The sequence below is a fragment of the Punica granatum genome, chromosome 3, assembly GCF_007655135.1.
Source record: "Punica granatum isolate Tunisia-2019 chromosome 3, ASM765513v2, whole genome shotgun sequence".
Classification (NCBI taxonomy): Eukaryota; Viridiplantae; Streptophyta; class Magnoliopsida; order Myrtales; family Lythraceae; genus Punica; species Punica granatum.
This window is the reverse complement of record NC_045129.1, coordinates 28,404,740-28,417,485: the sequence shown is the minus strand read 5'-3', so window position 1 is coordinate 28,417,485 and position 12,746 is coordinate 28,404,740. Positions and strand designations below refer to the sequence as shown.

General features: G+C 39.6%; 1 protein-coding gene across 5 annotated transcripts; it reads left to right on the top strand.

Moving 5' to 3' along the window:
- The first annotated feature begins 3,453 nt into the window (after positions 1-3,453).
- Positions 3,454-10,763, top strand: LOC116199638 (vacuolar-sorting protein BRO1). Of its 5 annotated transcripts, XR_004155573.1 has the most exons (10): positions 3,454-4,209; positions 5,239-6,189; positions 6,666-6,755; positions 7,194-7,262; positions 8,746-8,886; positions 9,090-9,138; positions 9,397-9,500; positions 9,725-10,264; positions 10,401-10,474; positions 10,563-10,763. XR_004155573.1 is itself a non-coding variant. In XM_031530087.1 (9 exons), the coding sequence occupies exons 1-8, from the start codon at positions 3,523-3,525 to the stop codon at positions 10,256-10,258; spliced, it is 2,625 nt and encodes an 874-aa protein (XP_031385947.1). In that variant the 5' UTR covers positions 3,454-3,522; the 3' UTR covers positions 10,259-10,264; positions 10,563-10,763. The 5 variants fall into 5 exon arrangements, 3 of the variants coding, with proteins under 3 accessions (XP_031385947.1, XP_031385946.1, XP_031385945.1); XR_004155572.1 differs by having other exon boundaries at positions 9,725-10,474; positions 10,563-10,744; XM_031530087.1 differs by lacking the exon at positions 10,401-10,474.
- The last annotated feature ends 1,983 nt before the right edge of the window (positions 10,764-12,746 follow it).

Here is a 12,746-nt window from a genome sequence, read left to right as displayed (position 1 = left end):
TCCTTCCATAACTCACCCGATCCAATTGTTCTCCTCAAGACTCGTCATGTAATATGCAAGATTGAGAAAAAAAAATGTTAATTCACAATCAATATCCCTGATTAATCTCCCACTAGAAATTAAATTCCATGTGAAGCTTGGCACATATATAACACATCATTCAATACAAAATCGCGTCCAAAAACAATTTCTCCTCATTTTGTGGCAAGAACAAACTTTTCCATTTGAAATAATGACGAGAACACTTGAGAATTACAACTCGATCGCACAAGCAAATTTATGTTACCCCGTCATATGCATGGAGGATCCTGTATTGTGAACCCATTCCAACATATTATTAGATCATATTGCCTCACATGCAAGTTGCTCGAAAGAGACACAATTTTCTCCCAAAATTGCAAATAGTTTCTGCAATTGGGCAAGGCTAGGAATGTGGGTTGATGTGGTGTCCTTGTGAGTGGTGTACAGGGCTATGACGAGATTGGCTTGATTGACATCTATTCGACTTTCGGATGCTGTAACTCCAAGCCAATCATTGGGGTTCTTTTTTTTTTTTTGCATGTACTAGGGCTTCGGGGCTCGGTCTGGTCTGCCACCTACATAATTAATTTTAGGTCTAGTTTGGTTTGCATGTTTTCCTCTCTAGCCACTGCTGCTTTTACTGCCTCTGCCCCATCCATTGCCTCTAACAATGCTCTACTTTCTGGTCTCAGGTGTTTGGGTATTTCATAAGTTTTCAACAGTCCGGTCTCCTACAACTAGGTTTCCCACAATAATCACATTGAACTTTCATTTGTTTGCCTTGGGTGTTTACTGGTTTGCTATTTGCAAAATAAGTTGAGGAATCAAGATACTTGTCTCGTCCTCGTGTCATAGTCCATCAACGCTTTTCCTTTATCACTGAAAAAAACTTTGTTCACTAGTGGTAATTGTTCAATATTAAGGACTTGACATTGTACTGTTGCAATTATCTTCGAGTTGAGACCCATCAAGAATTGATGTAACTTCTTGATCTCTTTGTTCTTGACGGCTTTAGTAGCAGTCCACATTTGCAGCACCTACATGTGCATTCCAGTGATTCTAAATAACCTTCCAAATCATCCCATAGTGATTTGAGTTTGGTATAATAATCAAACCACACTATGCTCGCCTTGTCGCAAGTTGCTAATGTCAAATTTGATCTGCTGGACATGGGGTGCATTTTTGCGTAAATTATTGCTTGAGTTGGTGGCACATCATCTTTGCATCCTCAACATAAATTATAGCACCTTGCACTCTCTTATCTACGGAGTTAAATATCCGTGAGTGATAACAGAATTGTTGATTTTCCGTAAACTGTAATTTTGATATATGGAGATAAATATCCGTCAATGATTACAATCTTGTTCTTCACCTCTAGCGCTCTTCTAATTGCTCTTACCCATGTTTGATAGTTCTCGCTGTTGAGAACACATGTGCCCAGCGTGGTCCTCGAATTGTCTAATGAACTCAAGAATTATGGCGAAATTGGGGTCAGTCCCCTTCTTCTCTGCCGTAGCTCTAAAGCTCTCAAACAATTTCTTGCTGCGATACCATTTCAAGTTTTGGAATCAAGAGATGGGCTGAATTGCTAATTATAGGGAAATAAATAATGAAAATGGAGGAAATAGAGCAAACAATACAAAAAAAGAAATAATAGAAGAATATTTACAAAACATAGTTGATTGTTTGTGGTCAGCATAAAATCATCTTTTGGACTCTAGCCACGTGTCACTCTTCTATTTGAATACATGTATTGGGGTATGACTGTAAATACACAATAGCTCTAATACATTCTTGTAAATTGTTGCAAGGTCATCGGTTAATATCGTAATAAGATAAAACGACACCGTATGAAAAAGAAACAAAGCCCATGAACACTGCATTTTGTTGTTTGAGAGAAAAGAAGAAAGGACGAGATCAAAAGACGTCACTTGGGAAGATTAGAATTAGAGTAGCAAAGTTTCAACTCAGACCTGACCAAGAGGCAGATTTAGAGTCTGTTTAAACGACATCATTCAAGTTCGAGTCTGAACTATAAGGATATAAGATAGAATGAAGGCCAACTGTGGAATGCTCTAGAAGTCGTGCACGATAAGGGATATGTATAAACTCAAATGTATGGAAAAGTGGCGCTAAAATTCTACATGGATAAGAAGACACTTCTTGTAACTGCCCCTTGCACGATCTCATCTCTCAAGAGAGAAGAATCATAAGCGCCCCAAGACAAGGAAAATTTATAAATAGCAGAAGATCCAACAAAGGAGAACACGCATCGATCAACACTTAACTCAACATTTTATTTGTTATCTTTCATTTCATTGAACATCTTAGCCTAACTCAAACATGTTTGGTTTTAGAGTTTTTTTTTTAACTCAACTTATTATCAATTCAACAACATAATTATTATATTTTCCTTTTTCTTCAATTTTTTTAACCATTCAATTCAATTTTTAATACTAAATTCTCTCAATTATTCATTATTTTTTTAACAATTCAACAACACAATTATTACTTTTCTCTCAATTATTTATTATTTTTTTCCACTTTTTTCCATAATTCAACAATACAATCACATTTTTTTTATTTTCTTCCTCTACCTTATTATTATAATCCCAATTAAATACATATAAATATTGTTGGAATGGAGTAGAGTCAAACTCTACTTTATTTTCAAACAACCCCAGTTACCAAGCTTGTAATCGCATGGAGATCTCCCTCAACGATTCAAGTTCAAAGTTTGTGGCGGTAGCAATCATCCTCAACTACATAGTCACGACTCTATCTATCAGTGATCGAGAGGTGCAATTATCATCCCATGATCATTTACTCAATGCATCTCAACGTGGTTACGTCCTTTAATCAACGACACTGATAGCCTCAGATCAAGTGTCGCAGTGCCTAAACTACTCTAGCCAGATGGAAGACAATGTAAGACATCCTCTGTAATCTCGATTTGAGTTTATTTCTATCATTGTATTTCATTCCGTCAATTCAATCATTAATATAATTCAATATTATTCAGTTGATTGTGCACTCTCTCTTACAAAGTCCTCGCGATGAAGGCATTACCAAAAGAACCTCCAATTAGGATATGATTGGAAAAGAAGTCTTCTCTGAAAAACAAAGAAACAAAAACTAACTTTCTACACTAGTTAAAATCCGATCAGACTGTCATTCATAATATTTTTTTAGCAGCCCTTATAACAGTATTCTCAAAATTATAGGCGAGAACTTTTGGAGCATATATACTTTTGAAGATTTCTGTATACTTTTGAAAATTTCCGATAATATGTCATCCTTAATCTAGTGTCTTTATAGTTTAGTTTTCTTAGCTAATAAGATAAGACTCACAAAATTCTCAATTTTCTTTTTATTTTTTCCTCTTTTTTTTTTTTTTTTTGCATTCTTTATTTCCCCGTTACATGACTAGTCGTCTTTTTCTTCCTTGCTTCGTCTTCCTCCTCCTCTTACTGATCAATCCTCTCTCTCTCTCTGCCTCCAATGGCGACGAGTACTCCGTCTTCCTCCTCTTCCACCACCAACATCATGCTGGCGATCTTCGAGAAGAAGACCGTCTCCCTCGACCTGTACCGCCCACTCCGCCAGTACATCTCCTTCACCTATTCCGAGCGCGAGGCCCAGAACCTCGAGGATGATCTCCAAACCCTAAGGGACCTCCGCTCCGACCTCGAGAACCCCGCCAAGCAGCCCTCCCACTCCGCCCGCCGTGACCTACTCCAGTCCTACTTCCGTGCCCTTTGCGTCATCGAGACCCGATTCCCCATCTCCCCCGACCGCGACCACGTCAACTCCGTCACTTTCACGTGGTACGACGCCTTCAAGCAGAAGCAGAAGGCCTCCCAGCAGAACATCCACCTCGAAAAGGCCGCCGTCTTGTTCAACCTCGGAGCTGTCTACAGCCAGATCGGGCTGAGCTATGACCGCTCCACAGTGGAGGGGCGGCGCCAGGCCGTGCAGGCCTTTATAGCCGCAGCCGGGGCGTTTGCTTATTTGAGGGATAATGCAGCCACGAAGGCGTCGATGGGGACCTCGACAACCTTGGATGTGTCGGTGGAGTGTGCGGGGATGCTTGAGAGGCTGATGCTGGCTCAGGCGCAGGAATGCGTCTTCGAGAACACGATCGCCAAAGGGAGTACCCCAGGCGTTTGTGCTAAAATCTCCAGGCAGGCCAGTCTCTCTCTCTCTCTCTCTCTCTCGCTTTAAGTTATCTTGTCCATGATTTGGCAGTGATTTATTAATTGGCCTGAGTTGAAAATGGGGCTGAATATCCAGTGAAGCGGGGATTTTGCATTGTGGGAATGTTCTTGGTGTTTCGAGTGGGCGAGCTTCGTACAAGTTCCTAATAATTGACAGTGGCGCAACATTTACATCAAAGTCTGAAGTTTTACATAAATGGGGTTTAATTTATATAGAAGATTATGGATATGCACTATGGAGCTCATATTTGAATGTGATGTGCTAAGAGTAGCGAGCTGAGATGATAGATTTTGACAGTGGGCCTGGAACTCCAATTTCAGGTAAAGGAAAGTTATTCTACAGGGGTGAATTTCGAGAGAGTTTTTAAGGTTTAGGGTGCTGAAATGGATATAAATTTGATAAAAAGAGGGAGAGAATTAAAAATTTATATGAGGATACTTTCATTTCATTTTAAGGGACAGTAGTGCTGGGTTTAACCTTCGAGAGTTTTGGAGGTTAAGGGTGTTGAATTAACTTATTAATGTATATCCAGTATGAATTAGGGAGGATTGATAAAGGTTTATAGAACAACACTTTCCAGAGTTTGTGGTAGTTGTGGGCGATTCAGCTCCTGTGTAGGCCTATCACTTCCTAGATGGTACTTGAGCTAGTTATATTATCTGATTTGTTACTGTCACGTCTATATGACAATCTAAGTTTCAGGTTTGTTTAGGCCTATATTGTGAAAAAAGTCTTATTGTTATGTCAATGCCACATTTTATTTATGTACTGTTGTCTCAAAGTATCCAAATTTTCAGGGGATAATTGGGGATTGGGCTACTGTTGAGAAATAAAGGGAGATCCTTTTTTTTTTCTAAATAACAATAAGTTTATTCTCCCGAGCGCATTTACACTTCAAAAGCCCCTCTTTAAGGGGGCTCCTTTTATATCCTCTTATCATTGGTCTTTTTACAAAACACTACAAGGCATGTTCTTAATAAATTCTTTGGGGAAAAACAGGTCGGGCTGTACTATGAAGAAGCCTTTGCTGCTCTTAGTGTGGCTCCGTTAAATCAGCATTTTGACAAGGCCTGGATAGCGCATGTACAGCTGAAGGCAGCTTTGTTTTATGCGGAAGCATGCTATAGATATGGCATAGAGCTGCACGAGAAAGAGGAGGTAGCAGAGGAAATTGCTAGGTTGCGGAGTGGTATTAATGCTTTATCAGATGCCAAGAAGAACTCTAAAGGCGCAGCAGCTCAACTTCTAGATGCTATCAACAAGCTTGAGGCAAACATAAATCGCAATTTAGAGAGGGCTGTGAAGGAAAACGATAGGGTCTACCTTATGAGAGTACCTTCCCCCAGTTCCCTTCCACCTCTCCCAGCATTTTCTTTGGTGAAGCCACTCGCAATGAATGAGGTGTTGGATGCAAGCAAGGAGAAGCTGTTTGCAAGTTTAGTTCCAGACAGTAGTGCAAAGGCGCTTTCAAGGTACACTGAGATGGTTGATGATATCATTCGAATGCAAGCTGAGAAACTGCAGCAGGGGAGTGAACTGACTAGGGTTAAGTTGAAGGAAATGGACCTGCCTGATAGTTTACTAGCATTGGAAGGTCATTTCGCTCTTCCAGCAGATCTCAAAGAGGATGTGGAGGCCGTGCAGATTAGTGGAGGCCCAGCTGGCCTAGAAGCTGAGCTGCAGCAACTTCGAGATCTGAGGAGGGTGAACCAGGAATTGCTGGTTCAGACTGAAGAGCTCCTTCAGAAAGAGGCTAGAGAAGATGCACAATTCAGAAGCCAGTTCGGAACACGTTGGACTCGGCCTCAGTCCAGCACTCTCACTAAGAATTTACAAGACAGGCTGAACAGATTTGCGGGTAACTTGAAGCAAGCAGCAGAGAGTGATGCCAAGATTGAGCGTTCAGTCAGAGATCATTCTGCCCTAATGTCCATCCTGGATCGCCGCCCGGTAGCTATCCTTTATATTAAATTGTCATGTTATTTCTGCTTCTTTCTGTTCTTTTTTGTCCATTGTGTTCCATTTTCATTAATCTCAGGTTCTTGGTGCTATGTGCACTATAAAAGTCAGTCTTGATTTTCTCTCTTCATGCAAGTAATTCAAATCTGGATAGATTATGTTGGTTCTTTGGAATGTTTTCGTGGTGCTTCTGCCATCTGCTTTCTTTATTTACGGTATACATATAATTGATATTGAGATTTCCATATCTATCCTTTTTCAAATTCTTTGTAGAGAATCTTGGCTATGCAAACCTTCCTCTTCTTATGACTTTGTTGATGAATGATTCTGTTAATGTGTAAATGAAATTTGGCTTCAAGTATCAAAATGGGTTGACTATTTTTCTTTATAGCAGTCCAGAGGAAGTTTAATCTTTCCGGGTTCTATATCTGAATAATTCATTATGGATGCTTTTTTCTGCCATTCAGATTGAATCAGCTCTTCCAACTTTGGCACGCCCAATAATGTCCTTGGATGCCAATGAAGATGCTATTGTGGGCGCATTGAAGCAAAGCTTGGTAGTATTACTTTGTGCATGTTTTCCTAATCAGCTGCTACTTATTTATTTACTTTTCCCAATATTATATTGTATTGAAGCATGTCCGTTCCTTTCTTTCCTTATTAATGTTGAATTTGTTCCTTTAATCTACCATGGTTACTTTAATAGATAAGCATGGCATATCTGAAACTGGTTTTACAAACATTTCTTGTTTTTCTTTTGGTCTAAAAATCAGAGTGTTATGGCAACACTGTTTTGTGAATGCTTTACAATATATGTTAAAATTGGCTGGGATAAAAAAGTTCTCCGGAAATTATTTTCAAAGTTTGCAATTTGAACATTTCTCGTTTTCACATTACGGGGAATGGAGAACCATGACAATTTGGAATTTTCAAATGACAAACAAGGAGTTTTTGAGTTGATAACAGGTCTAATTCTTCCGTTCTTTTGGTCACAGAGGCAATTGGAAACCCTTGGTGCACAGAGGGCAGGGCTTGAGGACATGCTAAAGGAGATGAAAAGAAAGGTACTTATTTTTTTTCTCACTTTGTTATATTATTGGCATTTTTTTTTCCTCTTTTGGGGCTGCATTATCTCTTAGATTTCTGAAGCGACAGAGAAGAATATATAGATCATGTGAACTGAAAAACCTTCTTAGTATGGTTATCTGGCAAACTCATATATTTCCTCGGTTTGGGGGTGTAGATTTGACTCGATATTGTATGGAATGATATTGACAGGAAAAAATAAGGAGGATTGGAATTTTGACCATTGTTTGCATGGTTGGAATGGAAATGATGAGAAGTAGATTTTTGTAGAAGACCGGAAATGGAGAGAGTAGCATAACAAAAGACCAAATGCCCATATAAGTAGAAATTGAAAAAGTGGAAAGATATTTGACATTACATTTGAACAAGCTGCTGCAAAACCTCCCCAGAACCTGGCTTGGCTCTGGCAAGGTTGTTCTACTTCGCTGGAGCTTGTTTTGGCTTGGTCAGCTCTTACTCGCAGAGCCTGATTTGATTCCAGCAAGGCTTGGTAGGCCTTAACAGGGCTGGCCTTGTTACTTATCAAGGCTGGCAGTGGTCAACTTTGAACTTTGTTGAGCCTGTGAACAGCCTTCACATGAATTCTTGAGGGAGACTCAAGCTCAGCAAGATTGAGTGTTAAGGTCGAGGCCCTGGTTGACCTCACCAAATCCATCATGCCCAAGCCAGATCTAGCCTCTTCATGTCCAAATCTTTGCTGCAGCTAGATCATCTATATAAACGATGCTTAAAAGATTTAGGTGGTGGTGCCAGCCCTGAGCTTTGGCTTGAGGTGGATGGAGGTTTAACTGTGGTGCTGTGTTGCACTCTTGTATTGAAGCTTATGATCATTTGAATATTTTAATGTGATAATGGTTCGTGAATATTGTTGGTCATTTACCCGGCAGTCCAACTTGAGGTGCCCATAACCACTTTTTGAGACATTAACTTCATTTCAAACTTTGTTAGTTTTTCTTTTGTTCAAGTATGTAAATATTTATCTATTTTTACATATGGTAGTGTCACAAACAAACCATACTTTTGTTGTCCTGATTTCTTCACTGTTGTAGTTGCTGAAGACGGAAACCAGTTAGCTGCTGTTCATATACGATTTCGTGCTCATCTTATGTATAAAAAAATTGCAGATAGCTGTTAAGAGCTTACAATATTCCTGAAAGATTAACTCAAATGGTGTTCTAACCATGTATATTAAGCATGAGTTGGAAGTAGTTTGTACATTCTCTGCTTCTATGTATATTAAGCATGAGTTGGTAGTAGTTTGTACATTCTCTGCTTCTATAGAATAGGAAAATTTGGTTTGCCACTTGGGAAAGATTGGACTAGACTGCTTAATTTATTCTTTTCATTGTCCGTCTCATCTTTCATGGATTTGGGCTTTTTTGCTCTCAATCAATCAGTTTTCCCTGTGCTCGAGATTTATATTTTCCATATTCCAAAGTTTACATGTGCCTGGTTTGTCAGGACGATATACTACCAAAGTTGATGACGTCGACAGGATCCTATGAGGACCTCTTCAAAAAGGAGTTATCCAAGTATGATCCCATCTGTGAGGACATTGCCCAAAATATCGAGGCTCAGGAACAGCTATTGATGCAAATCCAGGTTATTGCTTGGATATATGTTTTCCCTCTTAATTTTGCATTCTCAAGAATCGGTCAACATTTTCTAATATTTATTATTGGCCTCTGGCATAGCGAAATATAATGCTAGAATTGTTAATCAGTCAAAGGGAACAATGTACTGAATCAAATATGTGTGCTTTTATTGTGTATATGTGTATTATAAATTCCTTACCGGGTTTGCAGGCTCAAAATGATGAATTCTCTGCAATCTTCAATCTGGAAGACTACAAAGGTACGCTATTCTTCTACTGCATAGGGCTGAAATTAGTTTCCTTCTCAAGATATGTAGTTGCAAATCTATGAGTGTAATGAATGAGATTTCCAGTGTTACACCCTTCTGGAGGGTTTGACTGGTTCTTTGATTCTAATATCATATTTTTCACATTAACAGAGATTTTCTCGGCCGGTGAAGTGAATTCACATTTTCTTGATTTTACATTGCTTTGGCTGTTATTGTAATTGATTCTCTCTCTCTGTCAATTTTGTGTAGCGTCTCGGGAGAAATGTTATAAGCAGATTCAAGCTGCCATTGCAAAGTATCGAGAAATTAAGGAGAATATCAACGAGGGTCTCAAGTTTTATGTGACCCTTCAGGTAAGGACACGGTGTATTTGTTGGTTAGGAGGATTCTCTGGCTATAATGTTTTCTTTAAGTACAGGATTCGAGCTTCTTGTGTTATAGAAGTTTCTTCTCCCTTTATACTAAAGCAATTTATGCCTTTCTGGTCATTCAGTTGCCAAAATTGTGAAAACATGGAAATGGAACTTTTCTTCTGACTAGAAAAAGTTCATATGGCTAATTGCATATCTCTTCACAGGATGCGATCACAAACGTGAAGCAGCAGTGCAGTGACTTCGTTATGACGAGGAACATCCAGTGCCGAGAAATGATTGACGATGTCCAGAGAAACATGGCAGGTCTAAGCTTTCAGGACAAGAATTCCGGTTCATTCAACAGCGGCTATCCCCCAGTGAGCCATCAGCCCCACCAGAGGTCCTCTCCGCCGCCACCAGTCACGGGCCAAAATGTGCCGCAAACACCTATGTACCAGCCTCCTGATCAGCCCACTGCGTCAACTGGATACTCGTACCATCCTCCCCCATATGGCTCCACCCAGCAGCAGGCACCACCCCCGCCATACCAGGTGTCATCTGCCCCTTCCTACGGGCATCCGCCGCCCCAGCAACAACCGCCAGCGAGCCATGACTATGGTCAGCCTGCATATCCCGGGTGGAGAGGTCCATACTACAATGCACCGGCCCAGCAGCCTGGCCCCTATGCACGGCCTCCGTACACTGCTCCAAGTCCGTACCCGCCACATAACCAAACTGGCTACTACAGGCCACAATAAGAGGCAGTATGTCTAGTACTCTTCCTTTGCGTGTAATTTTATTGCTCCGCATGTATTATTTTTTATCTGATCAATTATGACAGATTGTTGATGTTCTTGCTGCCGGTATGTGCCCATTCTTTGTGGAATGGACTGGATATAGTTGGACCCTTCGCATGGTCTTGAAGCCTTTTGAAGTTACTTGTGTATGTGTCGGGATGGGACTGGAATTTGTAGGTCCGATTTGGATTATCTTTTTGTATAGCTTTTGATAGTAAAGTGCATATGATATCATCCCTTCTGATCAGTTTCCTAAATAAAACAGGTTCTTGGCAGTTGAAACCTTAATGGGAGTCGGTCCATTGTCATGTTCATCATGAATTTCACGCTACTATGGTTGGGAAAGCTATGCTGTTATTCCTTTGGCCGTGAGCACTTGTAATGCTGTCTTACAGTAGACTGGGAATTCTACCGTGCAGCGGCTGAAACTTTCATATTTTTCGTCAACCTATCATAAACTTTTTTAGTTTTAATTTATTAAATCATATATTTTGATTTTTGTGTCACATCTATCACGTATTTTCTTTTCCATCACTTTCTTCTCTTTCCGATGATGCATTGATGCTATAAGTGCGGGGCGTTACATTCATCGACGTGGCACTATTCATATAATCAAGACTTCCAAAAGAGAGAAAAAAAAATGGCATCTAGAGGCTGGAAACAGACGCTTGCAGCGGGTTAGTGGCCTCCCAGTCTTGGCTAAGGTCCCCGTTGACCTCAGTCCGAGGTGGTGGTTGCTAACGAGGTCACCATTGGTCCTGGAAGATTACCTCGCCCCTGCCTGACCCCCCTTCATCAAGACCCAGATCAAGAAGACTCTTGATGCCCTCTGTAACTTCGTTGATGGTATCGTCTACCGTAAGCTTAGTGCATTCTCCTTTTCATCGGATCAATTGCAACAGCATTTGCCTTCCCATCTGTCTCTATTCGGGTCTTAAGAGCTAAAATATATGTATAATCAAAAGAGGGTATAGTACAGTGACTCGCGTCTTCTCCTCTTAATTTAGAGGTCACATGTTCGATACTTAGTGGACTATTATGACCCATTTATTAATTATTTAGGATTTATCTTTCATTGATTGAAGAAAATACACAAAAATCTTTTTCGAAATTCTAATCTTAGCAGAAATGTCTCCTGATTATCTAGCTCCGGTCAAAACGAACATGAAATCATCTTAACAAAAAAAAAAGGGCAGGAGATCCTTAATTGTTTGGGAGAATCCAAATCGTTTCCCGCTACCAATGTTTGGATCTCTCCCTTCTCCACGGCGGCGATGGTGGAGAGGTTTCTTTTTTAATTCCTCTTTTTTTTTTAATGTTTTGTCATGATTTCTATTATTACTTTCTAAAATTGGATTGACTCTGGCCGAATGGGCGAGAAAATTTGGAATGGGAGGTTATGAACCTTATGATAGACGTGAAAGCAAATGAAAGTATATGAATTTACTATTTAGAGTGGAAAAAAATAAAGTTCATCAAAGATTCGAGAGAAAACATGAAAATTCATGAAGTTTGATGTAATTTACCTTTTATCAAACATCTACAAGAACGCCGCATATTGCGTATTCCTTAAAGAAGATAAACGTAAATAAAAAAAATTCAAAATAAATATGTTAGACTGAATATAAGAAATTAATAAGAATATCAAATTAATGAAAAAGTAACTATCCACTAAAATTGCAAGAAATGGAAATTTAGTTAAAAAAAATTTAAGAAGAAAAAAGTTTTGGGGATTTCTCTTGGTAAGGGATGCCCTTCCAAGGATGAACTAGAAATGCGGCACCTTCACAAGATTTAACAAAGTTTCTTTTTTAACTATATGGATTTCTCTTAGTGCGAAATTATCTAGAGATGGCGTGCAAAAATTTTAGTAATAATTAGTCATCATATTTGCACTTCGCGTGGACCCTTACTTTTTATTTTTATAACTAAAATATTTTATAATAGTACTTCTAATATGATCCGGCTAGGGGATCTTTCGCACGGGCATGAGGAAGGATCCCAGGATGACATGGTCGGGGATGAAGGCGAGTTTTGGGACAAGCATGTGCCAGTTGGACCAAATACAAGGGCACGAGCCAAGCGAATCCAATAAGCCATGCAAATGTTGTCATTGCATGTCCATGGAGGAGAAGTCAAGCTCTTGAGTGAGCTGCATGTGGAACAAGAAGTCACAATCGTTCATATCTTAGAAGTCTATCTAGAAGATGATCCAAGTTCAAAGGGTTGAATTTTGACTATTTACTTTGAGAGTTAATTAGTTGCTTTCAATAAGTTTGGCCTATTAGCCCATTAAGGTTATCAACTAGTATCTTTTTATAAATAGGCATGTGACTTCCATAGAAAAAGATAGATCGGTTTTCATTCAACTTTGTGAGAGATATTTTCTCTGAGCTGTTCTTTAGCAATTTCGCGGATATTGCAAGTGTGATGACTTGTAATTCCCGAC

Excerpts from the sequence above, each read along its gene's own strand:
- LOC116199638 (XM_031530087.1), top strand. The coding sequence starts at position 3,523 with ATGGCGACGAGTACTCCGTCTTCCTCCTCTTCCACCACCAACATCATG. Across the intron at positions 4,210-5,238 it reads GTGCTAAAATCTCCAGGCAG|GTCGGGCTGTACTATGAAGA; the intron begins GCCAGTCTCTCT and ends GGGGAAAAACAG. Across the intron at positions 9,139-9,396 it reads CAATCTGGAAGACTACAAAG|CGTCTCGGGAGAAATGTTAT; the intron begins GTACGCTATTCT and ends AATTTTGTGTAG.